Below are 26,902 nucleotides of genomic sequence, written 5' to 3'. Positions count from 1 at the left end.
TTTTGAGTGTGGTTGCACAAATCTCTCAACCTGACATCTGTATTCTCTGTCTGTCTCTCTTGCTCTCACTGGCAAACTGGCAATACGATTTTCTGAAATGCTACATGTGCATATGTAGTAGGCAATAGGACATTTTTTAATTTGCTCATATTTTTTTTTTTTTTTTTGGCTATTTTTTCCAACCTTAATGCCTGTATAGTGTAAGTTCCTACAGATGCTTTTCTAAAAGTTAGTTAAAAGCAGATGGGTTCTATATTGGGAAATGTTATTCTTTTAATATGGCTCCAGTTTCAAACTTGTCCACATCTTTTCATGCTTTGGGTGAGTCATGATGAGCTTTCCTTAATGAGTTCTTTGCTTCCCTCTAGCTTTCCTCCACTATCACTTAAAGGATGCTACAACTAATGTTTGGATTGGGATGAATGATATCAACAGAGAGTCCACATTTCTTTGGACAGATGGGAGCACTGTTTCCTATACCAATTGGGTTAGCGGTGCACCAGAAAAGGCACAAACCTACTTCAACAATTATGACTTTGAGTGGTTGACAGACAACACTGTAGAGGTACAGAAAATTTAAGTAACCTGTGTATCTTAGGCAACCAGATAATTTTTCTTAAGGGGAAGCTACAGCATCAATAACTAGATGCTGAAACAGGACTTTTTGCAAGCAGAATGGGGCTTAGCAAAGTACCTGATATCCGTTCCAAATATACCAAGAATATTTGGCAGAGATTCTGAAGAAGGACATTGTGCTTTTCATCTGAACTATTGTAAAATACCAGTTCTGTAAAACAAGCCCGGAGAGGAATATATTAAACCAATTCCCGCACAAACCACATTACCACTGACATTAAAGTTGCAACACCAAGCAAAGAAAAGTTACTATAAACCAAAATTAAGGTTATTGTTGAAACATGTATTTGTCTACCCATGTGTCCCATTTCTGGATAATATGATCCCACATAGTTTCATTAGTTTCTAATGGTACAAAAGGACATTTTCAACAAAAGGGAAATCATTCTGCTGAATTAAATCTCCTTCCCAAAGGAAGGACATGCATAGTTTCTGCAGAAATGATAGGCAACTGGTCATGGAAAGCTTTTGACAACTGCCATCATTCAGAGTTTTTATGATTAAAATTTGTTTAAGTCAGTATAGTGGAGAAACTTGGACATGTTCGGAAATGCTGAAACATGGACAAGGCCAATCCTGAAACTAAGGGAGCCATCTGAAGGAAATCCTGAAGAAATTCAGAATAAGGAAGTAAAGGGAAATTTTGGTTGTTCCCCAAAATACCTGATAGTGATAACTTGATAATGACTGCAAACAACTGAAAGAGAGTTCATGCTTTCTGCAAGATAGACTACTTCTGTTAAGATAAATCCAGACTATTGTTTTTAATAATAGTTCATATATTATTTTTTTCATACATGGATTGTTTTATTTTTATTTTTTAAGTAGCTGTATATAATTGTAAATCAGCATTGAGAAGACATATTGTAGGTACCCTAATAACTTCTGTAGTCATTAAAGGATTCTTAATAAAACTAGCGGGACTGTTTTTATAAACGATTCTTTCAAACTTTGACTGGTATCAGTGAGAGCCTAGGTCAAATGGGTTGTTAAAAAATACCAGGTCAAGCCAATTTGAACTTTGGCAAAATGAACTAATTACAAAGGTACTCAGCAAACTACTCTCTTCTCACCTCTCTTCTATGTCATCAGGCTTGCATTAGGAATATAGGAGCGCCTCACAACATCCTGTTTGCCTTTTCTAATGACTGCATACATTGTCCTCTTTTTCAGACTGATTGTGTTTTCATCATACAGTCAGATGGGAAATGGCGAGATGATAGCTGTGAAAATGAGAGAGGTTATATATGCCAAATGAATTCACGTGAGTTCTGTTTAACCCGGTCTCCTAAATGGAATAAGTAGCTCAATTAGACAAGCATAATATGAAATGCATGGAAAACCGATATTTTTTCTAGATTTGAGTCTCATTCTGAGTCTCTCAGGTTTTCTGAGCACCACCAGTCTTAAGAGAAGACTGTTTTTAAAGTACTTTTTGCGCTGCAGATATTACTGGAGAGGATCCACTATCTCAGTTAGGATTATGTACTTAAATCACAAATAATACTAGAGAATAGTACTTGAAAACAGATCTCTTAGTGAAACAGAAAACTTTTTGGCATCCTCTTTAAGTGCAATGTAAAACCATGGAGTTGCATACTCCTGTCTATCTCTGAGTAGAGCATGTAATCTTCCTCTGTGAATGTCATATGAAGTCTGTTAAAATGTACAGCCTCTTGGCCGTGTCTTAATTGTTGAAGAACATTTTACACCAAAACAAGTAATGAATGTTTATTCTCCTGCTGTAGATTTGTAATCATGCAAATTGCATCAGCCCAGCCATGCAATAGGAATGGAGGAGCCAAAGCATGGATAACAAAACAGTTTTACCTCACCTTTATCACACCATTAGTAAAAACTAGCTGCCTCATTTCAACCAGCTTCTGCACCTTGTTCACTCTCAGTGTAGCCAGCTTGTTTATGAGAAACCCATCTCACTGCACAGCAAGTAAGTTTTGCAAGAGTTTTAGAGAGGCATTTTTATCTCATATAATCCCACATACAACTGTTCTTTACACATCACTGATTCACAGGGTAGAAATAAACCCTGCTTGGCTCAAATGTTCAGACAGCGTTCACCTTATGGACAGGCTAATGACTTAGAGTGAACAAGGAGTGGTGGTCAATTAACATCAAGTGTCAAAGTCTCAAGTTGTGATAATAGAGAACAACAGTAAATGCCTTAAAATACTAGCCCTAAAACCTCTGCACCAGTTACTCAGATATCCAGATTTAGTCAAAATATATAGAAGTATAGGACCTCAAATATCCTATTTATGAGTCAGGCACCTAGAAAATATACTGCCTACTTCATGGGATTTTAATCTGCTTTTTACATTAAGAAATTTGGTTTTAAAATTTTTTGTTTGTTTTTCATTTACAAATTGCTCATGAGCTTAAATGAATATTTTGACTTTGTGCTATTTTGCACTTTTTTTTTCTTTTAATTTCTTGTATGTTAGATAGCCATGGTATGTTTTAAATTCATGCATTCAACTTTCTCTCCATAGTTACCACACAGTTTGAAGTACCAGCAACAAATCCATCCTCTGACTTTGCTCGTTATGGTGACAGTAGCTATTTAATCATCTCGTCTGAAATGCAATGGGAAGAGGCTAGAAAAAACTGTCAAGACAAACATGCAGAACTTGCCAGCATTTCAGATGCCTATATCCATTCCTTCCTGTGGATTCAGATGTTGAAATATGGAAAGCCTGTATGGATTGGTCTTAACAGCAACATGGTAAGTGCTGGACAGATGGGAAGTTCAGGTGCTTGATGAGCTCTCCTGCTTCTTATAGTCCTGCTGGATACCCACCTTGTAAAAGTGCTGAAACAATCATCATGTTAATGGTTTCACCATGTGTGTAATGATTTTATGTCTGATTTTGACTGTTTACTGACAAATAATCTTTACTCATCAAATTGCTCACAGACTAAATTTAAATGAAGCAGATTAGAGGAGGTGAATTATTTTTAATTGCTTCTCTTGAGATGAGATTTTCTACATAACTTAAGATGGACTTATCTGACTTTCTTCCTGTGTTTTAGAAATTTTTGTTACTTCCAAAAAACCTTCCGAAAAGTAATGTGCTGTTGAACACAGCACAGTTCATATGTAGAATGCATGTAACTCATACCTACAGCATTCAGTGACATTGCTTAGTACAGCGAACAGCGTTTAAAAAAAAACGAACAGCAAAGGGTTTTAAAGGGCTTTTTCCTCCCCCCCCCCTTTTTTTTTTTTGGAAAACTCCAATAAACATGGAACATTATGTGTCAGAACTTTTTATGTGGAAAACACAAACACACACACACAATTTTACCAAAAACTTACCAAAATTACCAAAACTTAACTGTTTTCAGACTGGGAGCTATTACAAATGGATTGATAACTGGAAAACCAAATTCACTAAGTGGGCAGCGGGGGAGCCAAAGGAGAAAAATGCTTGTGTCTATTTAGACCTTGATGGTACCTGGAGAACAGCATCCTGCAATGAAAGCTACTTCTCAGTTTGCAAGATATCAGATGGTAAGCAAATGAATGTACTCACAAATTGTATGATTTTGTAGAAGTGTGTTGTTTTCTCTCCTTGGGGTTTTAAGGTTGCATGATATAGACTGTTCCATATTTGAGATTCAAGGGAGCTTCCGAGTTAAATTTTCCAGCTGTATGTTTGGTCATTTTATGCGGTGCAAGACCTGCAGACCAACAGAAGTGAATAGGAGTTGCACTGATTTGGTGGAAGTATGCTCCACTGATGGCATCTTCCTATAGTGACCACACACAGACAGCAGGCAGCTGTATGATGTGGGACTGCAGTACTCATTAGCCTACGAGAGCCTTCTGTGATGTGAGAATACAGATTTGGGACGGGTGTCATCATTTCTCAGGGTTTGTTTTCCTCACAGTACTACAAGCCACTTAGTTAGGTATTGCAGGATGTGCTTTGCTTCCTTGTCCTGAGAAATGTGATCGGAGAAGTAAGACGTTTTGTACTGTTGACTGCCTAGCTTTCCCCAGTGTCTGGGCTGGGGGCCTGGAGGAACAGTCAGGAGCAGAGGTCTAGGAAGTTAATGCTTAGTGGGAGAAATCCCACCCTATTTATGCACATGTCCTGCTTGGTGGGTTGCTCATAATACAATACCAATTTCAGACCATACGTCATCTTTAGTTGTAGCTCCTACTGACCCTGCTCAGCTGCCTGGAGACTGCCCTGAATCAGCAGGCCTGCAAGCTTGGATCCCTTACCATGGCCACTGCTACTACATCGAAGCGTCAACTGCGACAAGCTGGGCCCTGGCTTCCCTTGAGTGCACTCGGTTCGGTGAGAGGCTTCTCTATTGACTGACAAGATTAGTAGAAATTTATACAAAACACACAAAAATGTAAAAAGATTGTTTTAAAAATATCATTTAAATACTTTATTTACCTAAAATTGCAGATTTAGATGGGGTACAGAAGCTCCCTGTCAGTCTCTGGCCTCTGGGGCTCCATCCTGGGTGAAGTGGTGGGGAACCATGGCCACCAAGCACTTGCAGGGCTCTGTCCTCCACAAGAATCATAGAGTCATAGACTATCCCGAACTGGAAAGGACCCAGAAGGATTGTCAAGTCCAACTTTTGGAGAAGAAATGGGTGAAGCCAGCACGCATAAAACTTTTGAAAGTTTCCATTTTTACAGACTTAAAAGAGGAGGTCATTTTAGTAGTTGCTCATGTAGGTTATGGTTATTTGCTTGTTAATGCCTTTCAGGTGCTACCTTGGTTTCAGTAGAAAATGTGGATGAATCTGACTTTCTGATTCATATGATACAACCACTTGCAAACAAAGTGGGAGGCTTCTGGATAGGACTTTACAGAAATGTGGATGGTAATGTCTTACTTTCAATATTTAATTTTAAAATGCTTTTCTAACATTAAGAAAATGAGGATAACTTTACTTTTACAAAAAAATGCAGCATCTAATTTTACTTTTTTAATGTTTAACAGCAATATATAGAGAGATATAATTCATGACAATAGGATGGTCCTTATTTGATACAAAAAGTTTATCCTACCACCTGAGCTGGCAGATAATTTACATTAATGAAATGAAGTGAATACTATGATGATGCTTCTGTCTCCCGGTGAACATCATTGAATGCTTTGTGAGGAAGTAACCTCCCTGAACCTTAATCTGAACCTTATGATTCACCTATAATCCAGGAAGAAAAGAAACTTCCTGCCTCTCTGACACAATCTCCACATTTTAGTCAGCAGATTTGTTCTGAGTTGTGCCTTACCCAGGATGTCTCTTCTGGGTTTTTGACCTCAGTCTTCCCATTGTGAAAGAATGTATATATTGTAATTAGGCTTAATTATCTGGCTGACTTCCAGATCATGTTGCTCTCTATCACCCTGGAAATGCTAGAAAAAGCTCAGACCCAGGATGTGAGTTAAAATCAACCCAATAGTCAAAAAGTGCAAAATAATCATTGTGACCTGTTACTGTCTCCACGAAGAAAGAAGAGACGCTACTGGCATTGTAACTGTTTGAGTATACTTTCTTCTAAGAACAGTGTTGCTTGACATGGTGACTTGGCCTGTCTTTGAAAAGGACCAGGCTTCTTCCTAAGTGAGAAAAATAAAAAAAGTGCAATAGCTATCAAAACTTGGATGATTCAAATGTTCTCTTATAAATTTGGTCACTATCTGTATAAATAGCTATACAAATGTTCTGCCCATCCCTTTACCTCTCCGTCTCTCTAGACATATGTTATGTGCATTGTGTTGATCTACAATCTGTTTCTAGTGGTGGTCAGAAGCTGGTCAGCTGTCCATCCACATAGATCACAGAATCATGGAATGGCTTGGGTTGGAAGGGACTTCAAGGATCACCTAGTTCCAACCCCCTGCCATAGACAGGGACGCCACCCACTAGATCAGGTTGCTCAGGGCCTCATCTAACCTGGCCCTGAACACCTCCAGTGATGGGGCATCCACAACCCCTCTGGGCAACCTTTTCCAGTGCCTCACAACCCTCTGAGTGAAGAATAGATCCTGGATCCAACAAGCTACAGCGTGACTGTGGATATTTCCAAAGCACCAAACAGAGCCTGTCTGTTCATAACTTCCTACAAGATGGCTGTGCTGGAAAATTGCTCATCCAGTCAGTATCACTCTAATGTAGGGTGCTCCATATGCGTATGGCACAGCTCTTCTTCAAAATATATGAACTGTTCAGGGCATGTAGTAAAGATTTATGGTGTTGCTGGAGATTTATTGATAGCCAGATGAACACTGAATGGAGGGATTCCTCAATTTAGTTAACCTGTAAGTGATATTGCAGGTATAGATAACCTGACCAATAGCAAAAAATATCCTGCAGCCAATTCTATATCGAAGATAATTACATGGTAAATTTAAAGCAGATTTCTAGATGAAGGATACTGAAGCATGCAGCATACAATCAAAAGACTTATTTTGCTATTAAGTAGTATTATTAAACGATTATTAAATGATTATTAAATGATTTAGCTGTGAAAATAATTAATGAATTATTTCTCCTACAATAATCCACTACCTTTTTATGAAGTCTTTTTTTACAAATGTGAACTCACAATGAATGGCAGTCAGATTCTAGCAGAGTCTCATTTCTAATATTCCATGCTGTGGCACTACTTTTATAATAAGGACAACTTTAGCGATTTTCAGAACTCAAATGCTTAGAAAACTTTTTTCAATTGTAACTGTAATGAAGACTTGTACTCTGGAATTTCTCATTCTGTCTATAGTTATTTTGGATGCCAATTAATGAAATACTATTATACCTATAATAATCCTCTGCTGTTTTGGTGTAGCATTTCCTAAGCTACCTTCCTTCAAGAAGGTGGCTTCTTCCTAGCAAGAAAAATGATGTGGTCTCCTAATGAAAAAATGGATTCATTAATTTTTTGAAGTAATTTGCTGAGAAGTTATATATCTCATGGAAGTTTTTCAAAAATGTATTACTCTATATGTTGATCTTTAGACCAGTGGTTGTGGCTAGACAATGCTGCAGTGGACTTTGTTAACTGGGAGGAGAAAGAGTCCAGTGTGGAGCACAACTGTGTGGAAATGACTGCACCACTTGGTTACTGGGATAACACTGATTGCTCTTCTGAAAAAGGATTTATCTGCAAAAAAAACAAAGGTAAATCTTTAGGAACAGAGCAGATCTGTTTACTAGTAACTGTTGTAGTCCTCTACAAGAAGTCTGGAAGTAATTTCTGATGGTTTGGTTTGGCATATCCCACTTTTCCAGATATTTGTAATTGCCTGTGTTTGCAGTAATGTCTGCTCTCACATGGGAATATGGTAATGTGCTGTATACACTCTAGACTGAGAATGAGACTTTTAGACTTTTGAATACCTAACACAGATATTAGTATGGCACCTTTTAAACACGTATCCAAATTTATAACTTTTCCAGGAACTAAGTATTGTCATAATTGTTATAATCTTGCAAGGAAGATTTTGTCTGAATAGTCAAGCTTCGTTTTCAAGCTTATTGTACTCAAAAATTACATTACTGCTCAACATCAAAAAACAGTGTAACATTGGACCTGATTCAACAACCTCAAAATGTGTCAGGAATACTAAAAGAACAGCTGGTTGTGTTGCAATATCAAGAGAACTTTCCTGTTAAAAGAAGATTTCAAGAAAGTCACTACAGAACCTGTCAAATCAGTATTTCTGGAAAAATTTGGCCAATATTTGATATGCCAGACCAAAGTCTTATAGGTGAAAAAAAAAAAAAAGCAAATGTAGAGCCTTTTTTTTTTTTTTCTTGTATTCCCAAGTGGAGATACAAAACTATAATTGTCTTAAAGAAAGCACTGTCATACCCTTTTAATTTAGGTGCTAAAATCCATCTTACCTAAAAAATGGTTGTTGCTGTCTTTAACTCTGTGTACTTTCTTTTGTAGTATCTGTGAGACCAGGTTTTATTTTGCAAATTTTGCTTTTTGTTCTGTCCTAGGCCTGGCACGTAATACAGTGGGGACTCTTGTGCCAGTCGCCAGTGAATCATGCATTATGCTTAATTAAAAAAAATAAAAAAATAAAAAAAAGAGAGAGAGATTAAAAATACAACCAAGAAGCAGTTATCCCCAATGCACTTTTAATTTTCATTTTTAAATAAGCCTGTCCTTGGCAGTAAATCAGTTAACTGTCATTAAGATTTTACTAAGAAATTACGAATTATAATTCAGCCATTCCTTTCTGAGATTTGAAATAGACTTCTTTTTATAGATATTTTGGGACTGTATACAAATAACCAAAAGAATAATGGTATCAATAGTTAACGTCCTAGTTTCTCTGAAAAAATATAAAATAAATATTATCAGCAAATAAAAGCTAACCATGCATTTTATCCAACTAAAACAGTTAGAAACCACTAAAATCCATCCATGGAATCGTAAGATATTCTAATATATAGCTATTCCCTGACTAAGTAGGGAGTTACTGTTCCTTTGTATCTATTTATTTTAAGTTCAACTCTGCTTTTTTGTTGTTGTTGTTGTTTTCTTTTACATTTCGCTTTCATAACTTGTCCCTCAGTAGTGAACTTGTTCAAACTGTAATGTAAAGGAACCCTGAGGAGAAACACTTTCTGATAATTTAGGAAGTCTTCTTTCAGAATAATTTTTCTTGCTGACTAAGAACATCTGGTATGTTTTATTTTTCCTCTTTTCTAAGTTTAGTACATTTTACACCTCTTTCTTAAACAACAGTGACAACAAAAGATTTTTTAGTTATTTTCTTTCTCTCTGTTCCTCTCTTACAGATAGGCACATTGGCTGATTAAAGCCCTGGTTCACAGGGTATTTTCTAGGGAAGATATTTAAGAATCTCAGACTTAATTGTAACAGTGGCATCCTGCCGAACATGAGGAGCTTCCTAGAATATACTACATGAAATTAATCTCCAGTATTGTACATCATGTTCTTAGTAAATTAAAACTAATATTAGAAGAAGAATATGAAATGATTTTTGAATGAACATAGAAAAATAGTCAATATTTAAGTGTTAGTAAATATTAAAACAAAATAAAGATTTTAATGAATAGTTTACTAATGTTACATAGGAAAGTAAAGCCTTAGCAACTTATTTTTTGCTTAAATTATGATGCCTTTTATAATAGACATGTATGACTTTAACACAATGGTAATACTTCAGGGTTATTTTTGTTCCTGTATAATTTTAGTGAAACAGTCAAACTTATGAATTCTAATGAACTGTTATATTGTTTCTTTCTGATATTCATTGAAGTTGAGCCAAGTGGAAGTCCTCTACATGAGAAAGGTAAGATCTTTCATAAGAAAATTAGAGAAAACTTAAATAGGAAAACAAACAAACAGACAAACAAACAAAAACCTTAAAATGGGTTTTTTCCAATCATCCCTTTTTAGAGAACAAGCCTTGCTGACAGTTACTGAGATGCATGGTTATAAATCTCTCAGGATAATCTCACATGAACATGAGTTCTTGGGTGACTGGATTGCCACAGGGCTAACCCTGTCTGACAAGCTCAACAGTGATCCAACTAGTGACTAACATTGAGAACAGAGAGCTTTAACTTGGCTGTAAAAACCTATATAGGTGTATATGCAAATTGATTCCATAGGTATTATTGTAAATAATCTGACAGAAAAATATTGTAAAATTGATTTCCAAATAATTAGCACCCCTTAGCCATATATAAAGCGTGACCTAAAGCATGACCTAAATCATGACTGTTAAAATTGTGGCTCTCAAGAACTGCTCTTTATGGACCAAAGGTCTTGAATTTTTCCCCCATTCCCTCATTAAGGCACTGGAAGATACTGCAGAAGTGATACTTCCATGTATCACTGTAGTCCAGATCCACTGAGACCACATTAGCATTAGCAAAAGTGATCTGGCTACTGATCAGCAACAACTCAGAGCTCAGATATACTCTGAACAGACTCCATGTTCAGACAGGAGAGAAGAGCTCCTTGTTTTTCATGTTGTACATAGAATAATAATAATAATAAATAAATAAAAACTCAGATGTCTCACAGTAATATGCATTCATTTCAGACAAGGAAAGGAATGAAGAGACTCATCCACCTGTTCATCTCTCTGTTTGGCCTCTCCTTGTCTTGGCTATTCTCACTCTTCTTGGAGCTGGCATGGCAATCTACTTCTACAAGAAAAAAAAGACAGAAACAGCTATCAAGAGAAACAGTCAATGAAACACTTCTAAAATTACGGGTTTGGTCATTAAGGAATTGGTGAGAATGGGTCCTGTGGCACACACTAATTTAGAGGAGTAAGTTACATGCTGAAATTATATCTGTTGAAACTCTCCAGTGAGGACACCTGCAATTTTAAATCAAGCCCTCTGTCTCTTTTTGCAATAGCAGACTTTTGTATCATGCATATTTTACAAAATCAGAATTAGTGATTTATGTTGTACTTTTGTAAGAGTCAAGATGTTACTCTTAAGCATCTTAGCAAAAACACCAGTGTGAATAAATTGTCAAGAAAAAATGAACATACTGAAAAAAAAATAAAAGTAAACTACTGAGAATAAAAGTTCAATAAAATATTATTATTATTTAGAACTGGATTTCTATTACTTTTTGAATGTGAAAAGAACTCAAAAAAAAGGAAAAGCCCAACTGTGTTGAAATAATGAAATCCTTTTGCCCCATAAACTTTACTCCAGCTGTCCACCTGTTTTATTGTTCCTTATAGCTGTATCCTCTTTAGTATGATAATGGGGCTTGGGGCTTTGTATACTTGTCTCAGATAACTTTGGGATGTAAAATTTTGCCAATTTCATTTTCTGCAATGGAAAATATTCCATACCCCATACCTCTCTCTCTTTCTCTTTCTCTCAAGCTCAGGCATAGACTTTTTTTTTTTTAATTTTCTTTTCTTTATTTTTGCTGTCTACTAATATGATTGTTAACAGTAATACATTCAATAATGTGAATTAAAATATTTTGACCTTTCCAAAGGGTTTAACATTGCATTTCTCCTGACTGTTAATGTTGTAGAAAAAAAATACAGTTTTTATTAGTATAATTTTCAAAGAGTCCTCTTAGCTTTACACTGTGCTGGTAGATCCTGAGTGACATACAGCACTGCTTCCCTGGATGTAGGTGTCTCCTCTCCCACGTGTACAATGCCCAGTTTCCCAGTACTTTCCTTTCCCATGAACCTGACCTTGCCTTGCAGCCTCTCATGCATATGTGATGGGTGTGCTCAATTTAGCTCGATAGAGCCAACCTTTGTCTCCACTGATCATGTTAGGCACTGATTGCCAAAGGCTGACTCTCAGAAGTGTCACAATATTAAACAGGAAATGAAAATAAACTGTAGAGTATAAAAAAAGTGGCAACACTTAGAATATCACTTCAGCTGAATGCTGCTGAACGTTACCAACAGGCAAAGCAGCAGGACCATCACTAGGACTATTTGTTAGTCATGTGGATGCAGCAGGAAGCCATAGCCAAGGTGCTGAGTGCCAATATGACAGGTACGGTTGCTCCCAAGCACCTTGGTGGCCATTTGAAGGAAGGGGAAGGGAGGTGCTCCCATCTGAGCAATCACTTGTTAATTAAAGGAGGGCTTCTCTCCCCACATCTTTGAATTCAGCTTGAGTGAACACCAGTCAGCTTGAGTGAACACCAGTCAGCTTGAGTAAACACCAACTTGCCATTTTTAAATGCAAGAAAAAGGAACTGAAAATTGAGTAATGCAGCAGATTATATGAGGAATCTGCAAGAAAACAAAGTTTAAGCCATTCAACAGCAGAAATCAGTACAAAATAGAATTTAGGTGAGCTGCAAATACCAATTAGACACTAACCACTTTGTGGGGAGTAGTGCTTAGCCATAGCACTTACCATTTTACACACAACTTGCCTTCTCTAGGCTGTGGAGAGCAAGCTGGAAATTTAAAAGCAATAATAATAAAAAGAATAAATTTGCCTTTCTAGGCAATGGAACCCAGTTTTCTTAGCATAAATAAAATCAAGAGTTTAGCACACTGCTGTCACCAGCCTCTGGCACAAGAACAATGTGGCATGCGGAACATTTCCAGAGGCGCTGGTAATGAGCATCAGTTCCTCTGTTAACTTTTAGCCTGCCTCAGTGTCTGTACTGAACTTCCCCAGTCATTCTGCAGTGTTGGGAAGCTGAACCCTTACAAGTATCCATGCAATTGAGGCAGGTTAAAGCCCACTTTGGACCAGAGTGCAGCTGGCACTTGCACTTTATGAGGCAGAGGAGGGAACCAGTTGGAAATCGCGTCCTCCGGGTATTTTCCCTCAAAAACCCCTCTCTCAGAGCCATCTCATTTTGTGATTTAAGATGTGTAAGAAATGTAGTTTCACTCAGTAAACTCAGTTTTGATGTCTCAAGTTGTCTGTGATACCACTCAGATTTACCATTTTGGGTTGCTCTTGCATGCCTTGCTGACACTATGCTCTCCTTGAATGTCACCTGCAAATAAAATAGTTATTAAAAAATTACCGAGTTCCTTCCTGCTTTTACTGAAATCCAACAAGATTTCTTCTGATATATTTTTCTTAGTACTTTTTAGCAATCAAGTCAACAACTTCAGTCAGCTCTATTATTTTTTTCTAACACCTTATAAATAAAAGCAAAGATGGTAGCTCCTTCTGTGACATCTTCAGTTCAACTTCTGTCTATGAGACCTCATTATGTGTAGACTGATTATTTTACTTCTCACTTTTTTCAGTATTTTTTAAAGAAATCACAAATTCTTTACATTTCACTGATACAAATAAGCAGAAGGAACAGCAGGATTTGTCTGCATGTGAATATTTGCCAGCAGAACTTTGTTAGTATAGTTGTACAAGAATTGCCAGGCCAATATAAGTCTTGAGGTAAGGACTTTGGGCACATATTAAAAGGACATTTTTGATTTTAGCTTACTTTTATTTAGTTCTAGAACAAGCTTTCTCCCTTGGTGGGAATTTCTTAGATAAACAAATACATAATTTTGCTTGACAGAAGTACTGCAGGCCTAAGTTTTCCTCCTGATACAGGAAAACTTATCACTAGCCTATGGCATTGAACATATTCACTTCTTTCTGATCTTCAATCAGTAGTTATAAACTGCCCAGCCTCAACTGTGATCAAACTGTGATCAAAGCACGGAGTGTAATAGTGTTGAAAGCAAGCAAACAGACAAACAAAACCCCCACAATTTTAGCCCTCAAAATAAGCAATAATGCACAATGCACTGAATACTGCAGATTCTGTAAAATATGCTGTCTTCTAGACTTTTACTGTGACACTATAGTGATGTACTGAACCACCGAGGTCTTGTCTCCCTCTTTTTCTGAGGTGTAAGGGTAAAAGCAGAGGTTGAGTTTTTAATCCTTGATATTTCGCTGCAGGTTCCTCATCAACACTTTTCATCACAAGTTGTTTTTTACAGATTTGGCTCTTGTAGCACCTCAACATCTGAACCATTTTTAATATTTGCAAAGTCACAGAAAGGACAAACGTCCTTTCCAAATGTCCAAATGTTTCCCTTCTGCTTATCACCTCTAGTAACAAGGATGGAAACTAGTTTTGGAAGCAACTTGCTCCTCAAAGAGAGCAGTGTTTGCAATGGGCACTTCAGTTATTTCAAAGTGCCATGTGACAGGATGTTTCCTTATTCAGAGTACATCAGCCCTTTGACAGAGAGAAAGAGTTGCACTAACCTCACTCAAAAGGATTTTATACACTACTTTTGGTAGAAGAATGAAAGGAAAATAAAATTTGCAATGACTCTCACCCAGTTCCTGTTTTTTCTTTCCCTCATGCATGGTACATTACAGTCACCGGGTAAGTCTCATGCTGGTTTTGTGTTAAACTAGATATGAAAATGCTTTTCCTTGGTCAGCTTTACAGTGTTGTTGATTATTTTTATTTGTTATCAGATTTGATATGGGTTGTAAAGAGTATATTAGGTACTATACTGGTGGCTCTGGATTCAGAGAATTAAAGGGGGGATATTCGGGAATGTTGAGGGGAAAGCAGGTAATAAGAGCAGGATATTTAAACTGGTGTTTCTGTGAAAATACTAAAAGAGATAGCAGTGAACAGGAGGGTGTTGGGAGATGGGGGAAGCTCTCTCCATTTACCCTCCCCATAATCTCCATGTTGCAGTAATCAATCACAGGTTTTTAGAGCCATATATTCTATTCATGTTAGCTGTAGAAGTTTCTCTTCTACTTCAAGAAGTGAGGTGAGAGCAGAAAGAATTGGCTCCTCCCCTCCAGTCTGACCGAATTAGAAGAATAGTCCTAGTCTAAAGGCATATGTCAGTCATTGGGTATAGCTACAGAGAGAAACAGTAAAGCAATAACGTGTGTAGAAAAAAGTGGATGGCTGTGTTTGCATGAATGTGACATCGGGATCATGTGTCAGAAATTTCAGGATAAAATAACTCTTCTGCAATACTGTGATAATTTAAAATGATGAAGCATTGCTAGCCTTAAAGAATCTGAGCTGAGGGTGAATCTGCAATAGCTCTGTAAGTACAGAAATGTGCAGCTGAAAACTAAACTTTTTACTGTGTAGTGATGCCTTTCACAACCTGACCTACTGAGCTACACAGACTACTACCATGCAATGAACTCCTTTATATATGAGATATACTTGAGGCTTTTCTGTCTGCAGGAGCCACAACTTATCATCACAGAGCAGAATTAGACTTTCCTACAAGGTGCATATCAAACTCTAAAAACAACATTTAAAATCCAAAGCAGACTAATGCAACATTTTATTTAAAATCTCTAGCTGAACAAAAATCAATAAAAAGGATGGTATGATCCCTCAATTTAGATAGGCAGAGAGACTGATAGATCTGTTGCTAGGAAATCAGATTTATGAGTTTATGATCATTTTCATATGTTCTCTTAACTCTTTCTTCCCCATAGAAACCTTTACATTAAAAGGAAATGCCAATGGACAGCCTTGTGTATTCCCTTTCCAATATGAAGGCAAACAATACAACGAGTGCACAGATGCTGGTAGGTCAGATGGCTGGCTGTGGTGTGCAACAACTGAAGACTTTGATGCTGATAAACTGTATGGATTTTGCCCACTAATAAGTAAGTGCTGAATTTTATTCATTAACTTGTCATGAAATGGTGTTGAGAAAGCCATCTATTGAGCTAGCAATGAGGTATGCCTGATACCTCATTGCTAGCAATGAGCTATATCAGATACAAGCTTCACAACCTCACATCAAACCTTTTCAGAGTAACCCCAATGAAAACCAACTGTCTGAATGTTAGCCCCAGTAGCCAAGTGCTCCCTCTAAAGTGAGTGGAGAGGAAGAGGTCCCTCCGGAACATGGTTCAGCCCAGCCAGGTTCTGACTTTCCTGCTGGAGGTGCTTATTTCTCTTCATAGACCAAAGAACTGAGGAGGCTCTTAGATGTCTCATTTTGTGGCTTAAGTGCATAGCATGACCAGCTTGAATCTAGACTGTTATCATCCTTTCTAAAAATTCTCATTACTCTTTATTCCTCAGGCACATACTGTACATCAATTCTTACTTACACAAATATATATATATATATTTTTTTTCTCCCTTAACATACTTATCCTATTTTGTTTTTGTCTCCTAAGGCCAGCCTACATGAAAATGCTGCTGCTAAAGTTATCCACCTCTGCCATCTTTGTACTAAACCTATGTTTGGGATTCCTCTACCTCAGAACACCGACTGCTTTGCTTTCCTTGCCAACTGCTTTCCCAATAGCACAACAGTTTCACAAGGTTTTGAGTTGTTCTGCAAACAAAGATTGCAGATGATCTGCAGATTGGTGCTACACAGACCATTTTTATAGCTCCTTGGACTGTCAGGGGCCAGGTACTCCAATGCCTGAAGATGTTACTTCTTTTGATGATGAACTAAGAGGGAATTTCTCTCCTGGAGAGCCTCCAGTGTCATAGTTCTTCCTTTGACTTCATCCATGATTTTTTTTTCTTTAATATATAGATGTGCCTGGTTTACCTAGTATTAGTATCCATTTTGTAAATAAAAACAAATACTGCATACTATCTCATACCTTCTAAAAACTTACAAATTTTAAATAAGCTTTTAATTTAAAAAATATAGGGTTTTTTTTGGTGACTAATCCGATTTCAATTTTTCTGGTGTTTTAGACTTGATGATACCATACAGTTAATACAGTGCAGTTTTATAGCTTTTGCAGCTTCACATACTTCATTTGCTTTTAGTTGATGCAGTGCCAATCCCCTAAGAGCAGCATTCAATTTCACTTCTTCTTCCAGATGACACAGAAAGATTTTGGACAGAAGATGTTTCAACTGGCATTCACTATCAGATAAATTCAGAATCAGCTCTAACATGGCACCAAGCAAGGAAAAGCTGTCAGCAGCAAAATGCAGAACTATTAAGCATCACAGAGACACATGAGCAAGCATATATAGGAGGTAAAATGGTAAAGAACAGGACTGTAAAACCTTAAGTTATGCATGGGAGCTGTGCTGCCCCAGAGCTCTAGAGGAAAAAGTTGGCTGCCTTGTATTCTTCCAGCTCAGTGAAGAAGACAGGCTGTCAGGGGTGGTTCAGCAGGAGACAAAAGGGAGGTGCTCTGTGCCCTTACATTAGCTGTTTTTTTTTGGTTTCTTTGTTTGTTTTTGGGGTGGGGGGAAGGACTGGTCCTGAATCAGTTCTGGGAAGAAAGAGGCCCGATTCCACCTTTGCACTGCAGGCAGGAGTTGCCACATCTTCTGCAGCTTGCTCCATCACAGAAGGTTTCCTCCACTTGCCTTCCCCATTGGTGCGCTCATTCCCAAGCAGGACTGTTGACTGTTCCTCAAATGTACCTCTTTCCACTGTGGTTCGAGGATTATTTTTAATAATATAGAGGATATAAATGGTAACATATGATGGTGGCTAGATTTGTGGATACATTTACATACAAAAACATTGCTAGCACACTGTCTTATTAAGCTTTTTGATGTGTTTACTCCATGAAATCTGTTACAGAAATATATTAGTGCAATACTCATGAAAATATTTTTGTTTTGTTTTGTTTATTTAATATCTCTTATTTTGTAATGAAACAGGAACTTGTGGCAGAGTGAGAGATGTAATTACTTAATAAGTAGTAAAATCAGATGTTGATTTTCCATTTTTACTACCAAGATGAGATCTTTGCAATCTTTACATTAATTCATTTGCAAATCTTACTTTTTTAATCCGTGAACTTCATTAATGTGGAAAGCAGTATTTTTGGTCTAAACTGGTTTAAACTAAAAAATGTAAATTACTTTTGACTTTATTTCTTTTAAATGTACTGTTAATAATGAGAATAGGGAGGTACCATGACTTTCTTTTCTAATTTAGAGCTAACTAAAAAATTCAGTTTTGCATTCTGGATCGGATTGAACACTTTGAATTTCAACAGTGGATGGCAATGGGTTGGGGGCAGTCCTTTCAGATATTTAAACTGGGCTCCAGGTAAGAACTGTTTTATAATCTTTGAATGGATTCTGATAAGAAACCAACTAAAAACTACCCCAGCTGCTTTTATTACAGGGAAGTCCATGCTGATTTTCAATAGCCAAAGACCTAACCCTTTATTTTTATAGTACACTTTCAAATTAGAAAGTTCACTGTGGACATCCGTTATAGCTGGTTCTTTTATTTTCTCATATAAACAAATAGCTTGTTTATGAATGGAGAGTCTCTTTTGGAGTGATGTATAACCCTGCAGATCAGAGATCAGAATTTTTCCATAACATCGTATCCAAGAGTATAAATTTAAATCAAGCCTTCCAAAAGTAGAAAAGTGTTTAGGAAATAGTGGCACTGTGCTGTCTGGACAAATTCTAAATATTATTGAGAGCCAGCTCATAATTCCTCAACACTACATGCAAAGCAGCACTGGGCCACCTGTAAGAACAGAGACAAGGGTGGGCTTGTGGTGCTCCTCACACGTGGGGAGAAAGATCACCCAGAGAGGAGGAGAAGCAGCCCAGATCTGGTGGCAGATGTGTGGGTGGTTGGTGCAGGGTTTGCCACTGCCAGGGCAGTGAGGACAGCAATTTGGCCACTACCCAGTCATGTTCATGTTTTGAAAACTCTGAGTTTTCAAAAATTATGTACCAGGCAATTTCCTCTGCTGCTTATAGATGTTCTTTCACACCACAACAGAAAAAAGAAAAACTTTTATAGGAAAGTAGAACTGGAAATTCTTGAGATATACTGGAGATATATCATTTAAAGGTGAATATTTTTAGTTAGGAAGTTTTTGAAACAGAATAAAGGCCTAGTTTCCGCTGTTCTGTCTATGAGCACCAGGATATCATGAAAAGATCTAGAAAGTTCCCAACATTATCCTAGGATGAAATCAAGAGAGTCATTCATCTCACTCAGTGTATATACTCCACTCTCAAAACATAAACCAAAAACAGCATCCTGCAAACTACAACAGCAGTTATCTTGTGGGGGAGGGCTTCTTCATATCAAGCACAGAAAAAATCAGAATAACCTCACGTTTCTACTGATAATGTGATCTTTTTGTTGATCTTTTTGTTTATATTTGTTGTAAGATTCTATTTTCTCTCCTACTCAAAGGAAATCCTTCCTCAGCCCCTGGGAAAATCTGTGGGGTGATGAATCCCAGACAGAACGCTAAATGGGAAAACCAAGCATGTAACCAGAGACTTGGCTACATCTGTAAAAAGAGAAACTTCAGTTCAAAACCTGACAGTATACCCAAGGGTAAGTTAGTCAAATAAAAAGAAAGATTCTTCTCTAACTTCCAGAAAGAACAATCTATAAAGACCTACAAGACACAAAGGTACGCAACATTATTTTTCAACCTCTCATTATGTATTAATCATCCATAGGAGAATATTATTATTTTGTTCCCTCAATCTATCATTAATTTTAGTGAAACTGATAGAAGCTGCTCTGTCACAGTAACCAGTGTCAACAATCACATTTGCATAAATACAGTAGGAAGTTTATGCTTCCCATTTGCTTCAAATTAGCAATTACCATTATTCCAATATTTATGTAAAAAATCTCCTCAACAGCAGTATGCAACTTGATGAATTCATACGCACAGAGCAGGAGGAGCAGCAGTATTCATACAGGCTGCATTTCATCCGTGGGCCACGGCTTTGATGACACAACCTTGTGTCTATGGACATGCCCCATGCAGGAGGGCTCTGCCAGAGGCTGTCATCTGGGAATGTTATAAAAACTACTCTTATAGCAGGAAGAAAAGAGAGCTTTGGTCTCTCTTTCCTCCCAGAGTATAATTTTAAATTGTATCTCTGACATAATGTGGGCAATTTTCAGTGATGCTCTACTGAAGATACGAAGACTTATTCTTATCACTCTATTTGCATATTGAGCATACTGTGCCTTAATGACATTTGTTTTTCATTTGAATGTATTTGCATTTCTAACTGCAGCTTTATGTTTATTCATATAGTACTACTTGTAAAAAGTGCTAGAGAGACCTCATTCTAGTGTTCTTTATTTTCCTCTTTATGAAATTATGCTGAAAATGTGTGCTTTTATTTTAGAGGAACTGAGACCTATTAAATGCACAGATGGTTGGTGGCCTTATGCAGGCTACTGTTACAGCATTCAGAGAGAACCCAAAACATGGAAGGATGCTCTGACTTCATGTAAGAGGCAAGATGGAGATTTGGCAAGTGTCCACAACATCGCTGAGTACAGCTTTCTAGTGTCACAGCTTGATAACAGTGAGTACACATGTAGTTTCTTTGCCCCGTCTGTAATACAAAAGCTGGACTTCGTTAAATATTAATGCTTTCTCTGAAATGTCACAAGCTGAAGGCCATATCTAACTTGTGTTCTGGTTGATGCAGTTACGTAAACAATGATATATATTTATCAAGATATAGTCTACATTTTAAAACATTTTAAAGCAGGAAAAGAAAAAAAAATCTATTCCTAAAAGAGACACATAAAAACCTCCAACAATCACAGTATTTTTGCCTTTTTGCTATGTTAATTGGTTCAGAAATGAGCTCCAAATCTAAAAGAAATTTAACTTCTTGCTGAGGTTAACCTCTTGCTACTACCTTCTTCCAAGAAAATAATATTTTTGATTTTCCTTGGATCTGTAGCAACCAGTCCTGACACTTGCTGGACTTGGTGACCACCACTGATTGGCCATTACAGACCATCTCATGCTCCTCTATTAAAGACATGTTTTGACAAATGCCTTGATGTCTTGTGTTCAGTATGATCTCCTGACTGGCAGGACACACACAGCCTCTCCCTGTCCTACACTCCCTGCTCCAAGTATTTTGTTTTACCAAGTCATAGGCACTCAGAAAGTTTGCAAAAATCTTTTGCCGGTCATAAAACGCCATATGTTTATTAATTTCAGGATTCTTGGATGGCATCTGAGGCCAAGATACATACACTCTTACAGATCTGAACAGAAACCAGCGCTTTTGTTGAAGCACAACATCACCTCTCGTGTACCACATCCCAGCTTTTATCAGTCACTGTTTGTTATGGGTTTGGAAGTGTTCATGCTATTGCATAGCAGACCATAAGCAAACCTGTCTCTTTTCATGTTTCAGAGCCAACAGAAGAGCTATGGCTGGGTCTGAATGACCTGAAGGCTCACTTCTATTTTGAGTGGAGCGATGGGACTCCTGTGACATTCACCAGATGGCAGCGCAGACATCCCACCTACATGAGTGGTCTAGAGGACTGTGTTGTTATGAAGGGGCAGGTATAACGATGCAGCCATTGTGTAGAAATGCAAGCTAATAACTGCCTCAAACTGAAGTCACTTGTCCCTACATACTTGTTCAGGAAACTTTTTATATCTTAGCTTAAAACAATTTCTCCCGTAAATTTGGCACCAACCAGATGAGACTTCAGAGTATAGGGGAGGTCAGAAACAGAAAGGCATTATTTTCCTAGGGCTACTTTTTGAAATTATTACCTGGTACAAAGCCAAGTGCAGAAGCTTTACATTAGCCTTGTTCTGCTGGCTGCAGCAATGAAAAAGCTTGTAGCTCTGGAGAGGGAGGAGAATGAGCAAGTAATATGTTATGTAGTTATCAAAGATGCTATTGGCATACTTATCTTCCAGTCTGATAGACCATTAAGTTCCTCAGTGTCATTTCATTAAGACATGAAGACCTGGCATTAGGGCATGGTTCTTCAGCTGTAACGTAATGAGAACATTTACACATATCTGCCAAATAATCTAACCTAAAACCCTATAGTGTTTCTCACAGTTTATCTGTCAGACTTTATTTTCTTGCCACATATGGTTGTTTAGCTTATTAGACACGTGGACACACAAGTACACACATACGCACACACACAAACACACATACAAAAAGTGTCATGAACTTTAAAAAATAAATAATTTGAAAATGCACAACTGATATTGTGTAGAACACTATTAATGTTTGTCACTATTAGGCAACAAAAGAATTGACCCTAAACAGATTTTATGCAAAAAAAAAAAAAAAGCTTTACATTCAATTTTATTTTTTACATAATTCCATTTTTAAAAGAAAGCAGTCATTTTCAAAGTCTCTTCCTTGATGAATGAAATAATAGGATTTACTGTCACACACTTAGATATGCATTATTTCAGTTTTATCGATCTCTTGTCCATAAGTATAGTGAAATAATGCCTCTGTAAATGCAGATCCATCAGGCCCAGATGAGATATATCTTTACAAATCCTTTCATGAAACAGATAGTTATAATAGGCAATAGTGCTGACACTTCAAGATTTAATTTATTTCCTTCTTTCATCCCAAAATATCCTCGAATGTTAAACCATTCCTCGAAGATATACATATATATATATATATATTTATTTAAATAAATCTCCACTGACAATCCTACAGTCTTCTTATGTAATATATTTCAGTGGACCTTGTAGTGAAGAAGGAGGAAAGTAGCAGTTTTCTTATGTTTATGAATGCCAATATTTTTACACATGTTTCTTCTTCCTGCTATTCCAGGATGGATACTGGGCAACTGACGTTTGTGATAAGCAACTTGGTTACATCTGTAAAAAGAAGTCTTCGTCACAATCTCTTGAAAAAGAGATGATCACAGACCCAGGCTGCCAAAAAGTAAATGTTCTCTCACAAATGATTTATGTTGGGAAAAATGAACAGGAATTAATTTACTTGTTGTTTCTTCTTTTAGAGTCTTTGCATTTGTTTGTATCTTCTACTCTTGAGGAAACTTAGTCTTTTCCCATAAGCAAATTACTAATATATGTGCATACTTCATTTTTACTCTGAAAATACTCCAGAATGTCAAGATTCACTTACGTGTATATTAATATTTCATTTCCTTTCACTTCCAGGTGACCCACCTTGTAACAAAATCACATATATCCTTGAAATCATTTCATTACTATTCTCTCTACTTATGCTTGTAGGCAAACATGCAAAATTACCAAAAGGCACTTTGTCCCTTCTCTCAGATCTACTATTTACAGCCCCCATAGCAAAATCTTTACTCTACTGTAAGAACTATAAAAGAAATAAAATATTTTCAAAATATAAGATTAGCTTTTCTGTACCATGTTACTACTGATGGACTACTTAGTTGTCCTTTCAGTGATATCAGCAGGTTATTTTTTCCCAACTAGTATTTTTTCCAAAATTCACCTTTCCAGAGAAGCATTAAATCTATACCAGCCAGCGTAAATCTCTCTAACAACAGGAAGAAGCACAGGTGTTTTGGTGATATTCCTTCTTTCCACCCTCCCCACAAACAAGCACCGGCTGGATTCCTCTTGGCTTAGAAAGTCTCCTTACACATTCCTCCAAGGGTGGCAGGGGCAGCTTTGGGGAGCTGTGTTTATAGCTGAATTAATTTCAGAATTGGAATATTTTTGCACTTCATTATGTCAGATCCTGTAGCTCTGGATCACTGGCTTATTATGGTGAGGTTTGCATAATCTCAACCTTACAGAACATTGGAATATGATAGCAGAGTCAAAATTTTCTTTGAAAATTTGAAGAGATGAAGAGTAATATCATAATTTCACCCTTTAAATAAAAAGGTCTTTGAAGGAGCAAACTGCAAACAACAACAAAACACAGCTTTTCTTTATTAACAGATTTGCCTAGTCTCATCTTGTTTTTAAGCCTATCTGCAACAAACTAAACATCAAATATTTACATACAAAATAGTGGAGCTAATTTCTATATTGAAGTTTAATTCAATTTCAGATTAAGAACCTCATGTTTTTCACAGGGTTGGAAAATATATGGTTCTCACTGTTATTTGGTGGGTTCTGCCCTTGTAACATTCTCAGATGCAAATAAGACATGTGAACAAAGTAAAGCTTATCTAGCCACAGTGGAAACCAGGTAGGAAAAATATCTTTCTTTCTACTTCCGAATTAGTACTTCTGATGAAAAAAACTAAAAAAAAAAAGTCAATTTTTGAAAGCTTTTCAAACCATTTCAGTAACACTTTTCAAAAATATTCAGCAAAATAAAATTATCTATGTAGTAAAAAAAAAAAAAAACATTTTAGGGCATTTTATTTAACTAACTATAAAAATTTTCAGATTTTGAGGGTTCTTGAGTTCCATTGTCTCTTAATTTTCAATTCCTAATTAAAGAAACATTTATTTTAGTTTTGCTTTTCTGTTGAAAAGTGGTTACTACTATTTTCCTTTATTTACTGATGAATGTTATCTAATTATAGGAAATCTTCAAAAATATTCCCTAAAATACCATCTAAGCCAAATTTTGAACAAATATAGGAATGCTTCACGTACATTCCTTCCATAGTCAGAATGTGTCATCTCACGTATCCATACCTCAAATGGTCTTTGCAGGCTTTATGGCCTCTGAGGAAGATGAGTGCTTTGCAAGACAATATGTAGCAAAGCTAACAGTGGTTTGGTCCTGACTTGCTGGTAGATTTGAGGCATCACAAAGTCTTGGACAATAGTAGTATACAATTATAAACTGATGTGAGCTGTGATTTGTGACGTTTCACAGAACCGGGCGGAAAGAAGATACCTTTGCCTAAAAGGGAAAAGTTGTCCTTCACCAAATATTTCTGACTACATTTAAGAGCTTGCTGAGGTTTTGCTTGAACTTTATTGAGGACCTGTTTCCTTGGGGCCGTGCTGGCTTGATAGAGATACATCTATTTTTATCAATCAGATTTATATTGCAAATAGTATTTTGTGTTTTGAGTATTGTTTTCCACTTCAGAAATGAGCAAGCCTTTCTGATTAGCCTGACTGGGCTGAGGTCTGAAAAATATTTCTGGATCGGTCTCTCTGACACAGAAGAACAAGGGACTTTCAGGTGGACCAGTGGTGAAGCTCCTCTCTTCACACACTGGAACTCAGCAATGCCAGGTAAGCTCTCCATGGGCACATCCCTTGTGATCGGAGTCTGTCTGAAATTCAAGCAGGTTTCTGCTTTCCATCTCCTCATACTGGAAATTAGAGCAGGTACTTTTGTATTTACAGCTGTAGGTGACCAACACTGTCAGATCTTGTGTTTATCCCTGGTGTAGCACACACAGTCACAGCTGAGTGCCAGGTGCTGCTTAACTCATTACTTGTGAAGTTGGATAGAAACATATTTATCCTGAGCTAGACCAAAACCAACAATGTAGAGGAATTAATAAGGTCCATGGGTCTCGTTTTTTTCAGCATTTTTAACGCCTCTTAACAACAACTCATCAAATTAAGAAAAATGATTATGGGCTGAGTATTTGACCCACAAGGTGCCCATGTGAGAAATGGACAGCAAATGTCCAGCTGTTCTGCATTTCTGCAGAACATATGACTGGAAACCCTTGCTTTCACTGTAGCTAGTTATGTTTCAAGAAAATGTTGCTGTATTTGATATCACCTTTCCTGAAATTGCATTACCTGATATTGAGAACCACAAAGTAGTTGACAGTCCATCTGCTGTAAATGTAAATAAAATCAAGTGCTATTTGCCCTGTGATTTGCCTGGGGTTGGCAAGATGAGGAAGATTTGTATCCTAAATCCATTTTTGGGAAAGGTGTGTCTCTGAGACTCATTGACCCCTATCTAGGCTGTAGCAGGAGATACTTAGAATAATTTTATATCCAGGATGGCTTTTAATCTGCATAATCTGCATCTTCCTTTTCACAATTTTGTATGCATAAAAACAAATATCCCATTTCTTAGAAAGCAATTAGACTTTGGTTTCATTCATTTCTTTTATATATCACAAAGGAAAAGAACAAGGCTGTGTTGCCATGGGAACTGGAACGAATGCTGGATTATGGGATGTCATTAGCTGCCAAGAGACAGCAAATTTTCTTTGCAAGCAGTGGGCAGCAGGATTTCCACCCCCTGCTCCTCCTGCGCAGGTCCCCGCAGCCGCCTGCGCCGAGGGCTGGGACGGAGCCTCCCAGGGAGACTCGTGCTACAAGGTCAGTGTGCATCTCCTTCCCTGCAAGCCTGAGCACGGGGGAGCCCAGGGGTCAGTGCCCTGCTCACCCTGATCTGCAGGGACCCAGTGCTGGGACATTTTTGGAGAATTATCTTCTCCTTGGAATTCAAGTGAAAAACAAGCAAACAAACAAACAAGCAAAAAAACAACCCCAAAACAACCTGTGAGACATAGCCATCAAAAATAACAAAACTCAACAATGAAAAAGCTTGCTACAATGAAAACAGAGAGCTAAAAATGTTCTTTTATTTAAATGACAGGTGAGAACCTCACTCCATTTGTTTACTTCCAAGAATTTGGGACTTCAAACAAATATATCTCAAGAGTTGGCAGTGTCACTTGACTATGACATTATTTTCTAAGAGAAAATTTATGAGAGCCTGGCCCTTCAACAACCTTTTCCCAGAGAATGTGATACTTTTAGATCCAGACTTCGTTTGCCATTCGTAACACATCAGCAAGTAAAAATTCTGTGCATTCTCCTGTTTTAGCTGAAACTGCCTAGAAATGTCTTTTTTTTTTTAAAAAAAAAGTAAAGTAAAAGCAAAACAGTACAAGGAAAGGTCAATAATCTGAAACATTGCTCTTCCAGATCTTTACATAAGTTTCCTCTCACTTTCTCTCTTGAGACTTTCTGCCTGTTCGAAGGACAGAGATGATTTTAGCTCTGTATTTAAATGGGTCTCGACTTTTATGTCACACCCAGTTAATTACTGTTACATTATTGATTTTGCCATTTACCAAATTGCTGCTTATCCTTTCTCAAAAAT

At 37.2% G+C, this 26,902-nt stretch overlaps 2 protein-coding genes across 5 annotated transcripts in view; both read left to right on the top strand.

Annotated features, from left to right (window-relative positions):
* Positions 1–11,659, top strand: part of LOC308190574 (macrophage mannose receptor 1-like) — a 36,618-nt gene extending 24,959 nt beyond the window's left edge. For both annotated transcript variants that reach the window (XM_080582142.1, XM_080582143.1), the window contains exons 22-30: positions 369–565; positions 1,810–1,900; positions 3,147–3,379; positions 4,003–4,168; positions 4,812–4,964; positions 5,392–5,508; positions 7,648–7,809; positions 9,930–9,962; positions 10,722–11,659. In XM_080582142.1, the coding sequence (XP_080438268.1) occupies positions 369–565; positions 1,810–1,900; positions 3,147–3,379; positions 4,003–4,168; positions 4,812–4,964; positions 5,392–5,508; positions 7,648–7,809; positions 9,930–9,962; positions 10,722–10,876 (1,307 nt within the window). In that variant the 3' untranslated portion in view covers positions 10,877–11,659. The remainder of the gene's footprint in view (positions 1–368; positions 566–1,809; positions 1,901–3,146; positions 3,380–4,002; positions 4,169–4,811; positions 4,965–5,391; positions 5,509–7,647; positions 7,810–9,929; positions 9,963–10,721) is intronic.
* A 2,652-nt stretch (positions 11,660–14,311) lies between these two features.
* The window catches only part of LOC308190576 (macrophage mannose receptor 1-like), a 35,361-nt gene continuing 22,770 nt past the window's right edge, over positions 14,312–26,902 (top strand). The window contains exons 1-11 of one of the 3 annotated variants that reach the window (XM_080582148.1): positions 14,312–14,494; positions 15,592–15,765; positions 16,955–17,116; positions 18,036–18,149; positions 19,269–19,415; positions 20,231–20,413; positions 21,266–21,420; positions 22,679–22,792; positions 23,931–24,046; positions 24,908–25,056; positions 25,913–26,112. In XM_080582148.1, coding sequence (XP_080438274.1) covers positions 14,434–14,494; positions 15,592–15,765; positions 16,955–17,116; positions 18,036–18,149; positions 19,269–19,415; positions 20,231–20,413; positions 21,266–21,420; positions 22,679–22,792; positions 23,931–24,046; positions 24,908–25,056; positions 25,913–26,112 — 1,575 coding nt within the window. In that variant the 5' untranslated portion in view covers positions 14,312–14,433. The remainder of the gene's footprint in view (positions 14,495–15,591; positions 15,766–16,954; positions 17,117–18,035; positions 18,150–19,268; positions 19,416–20,230; positions 20,414–21,265; positions 21,421–22,678; positions 22,793–23,930; positions 24,047–24,907; positions 25,057–25,912; positions 26,113–26,902) is intronic. The other 2 variants (XM_080582147.1, XM_080582149.1) reach the window with 2 other exon arrangements.

The sequence above is a fragment of the Anser brachyrhynchus genome, assembly GCF_964034855.1.
Source record: "Anser brachyrhynchus genome assembly, chromosome: 2".
Classification (NCBI taxonomy): domain Eukaryota; kingdom Metazoa; phylum Chordata; class Aves; order Anseriformes; family Anatidae; genus Anser; species Anser brachyrhynchus.
This window is presented reverse-complemented; position numbering and strand designations above follow the sequence as displayed.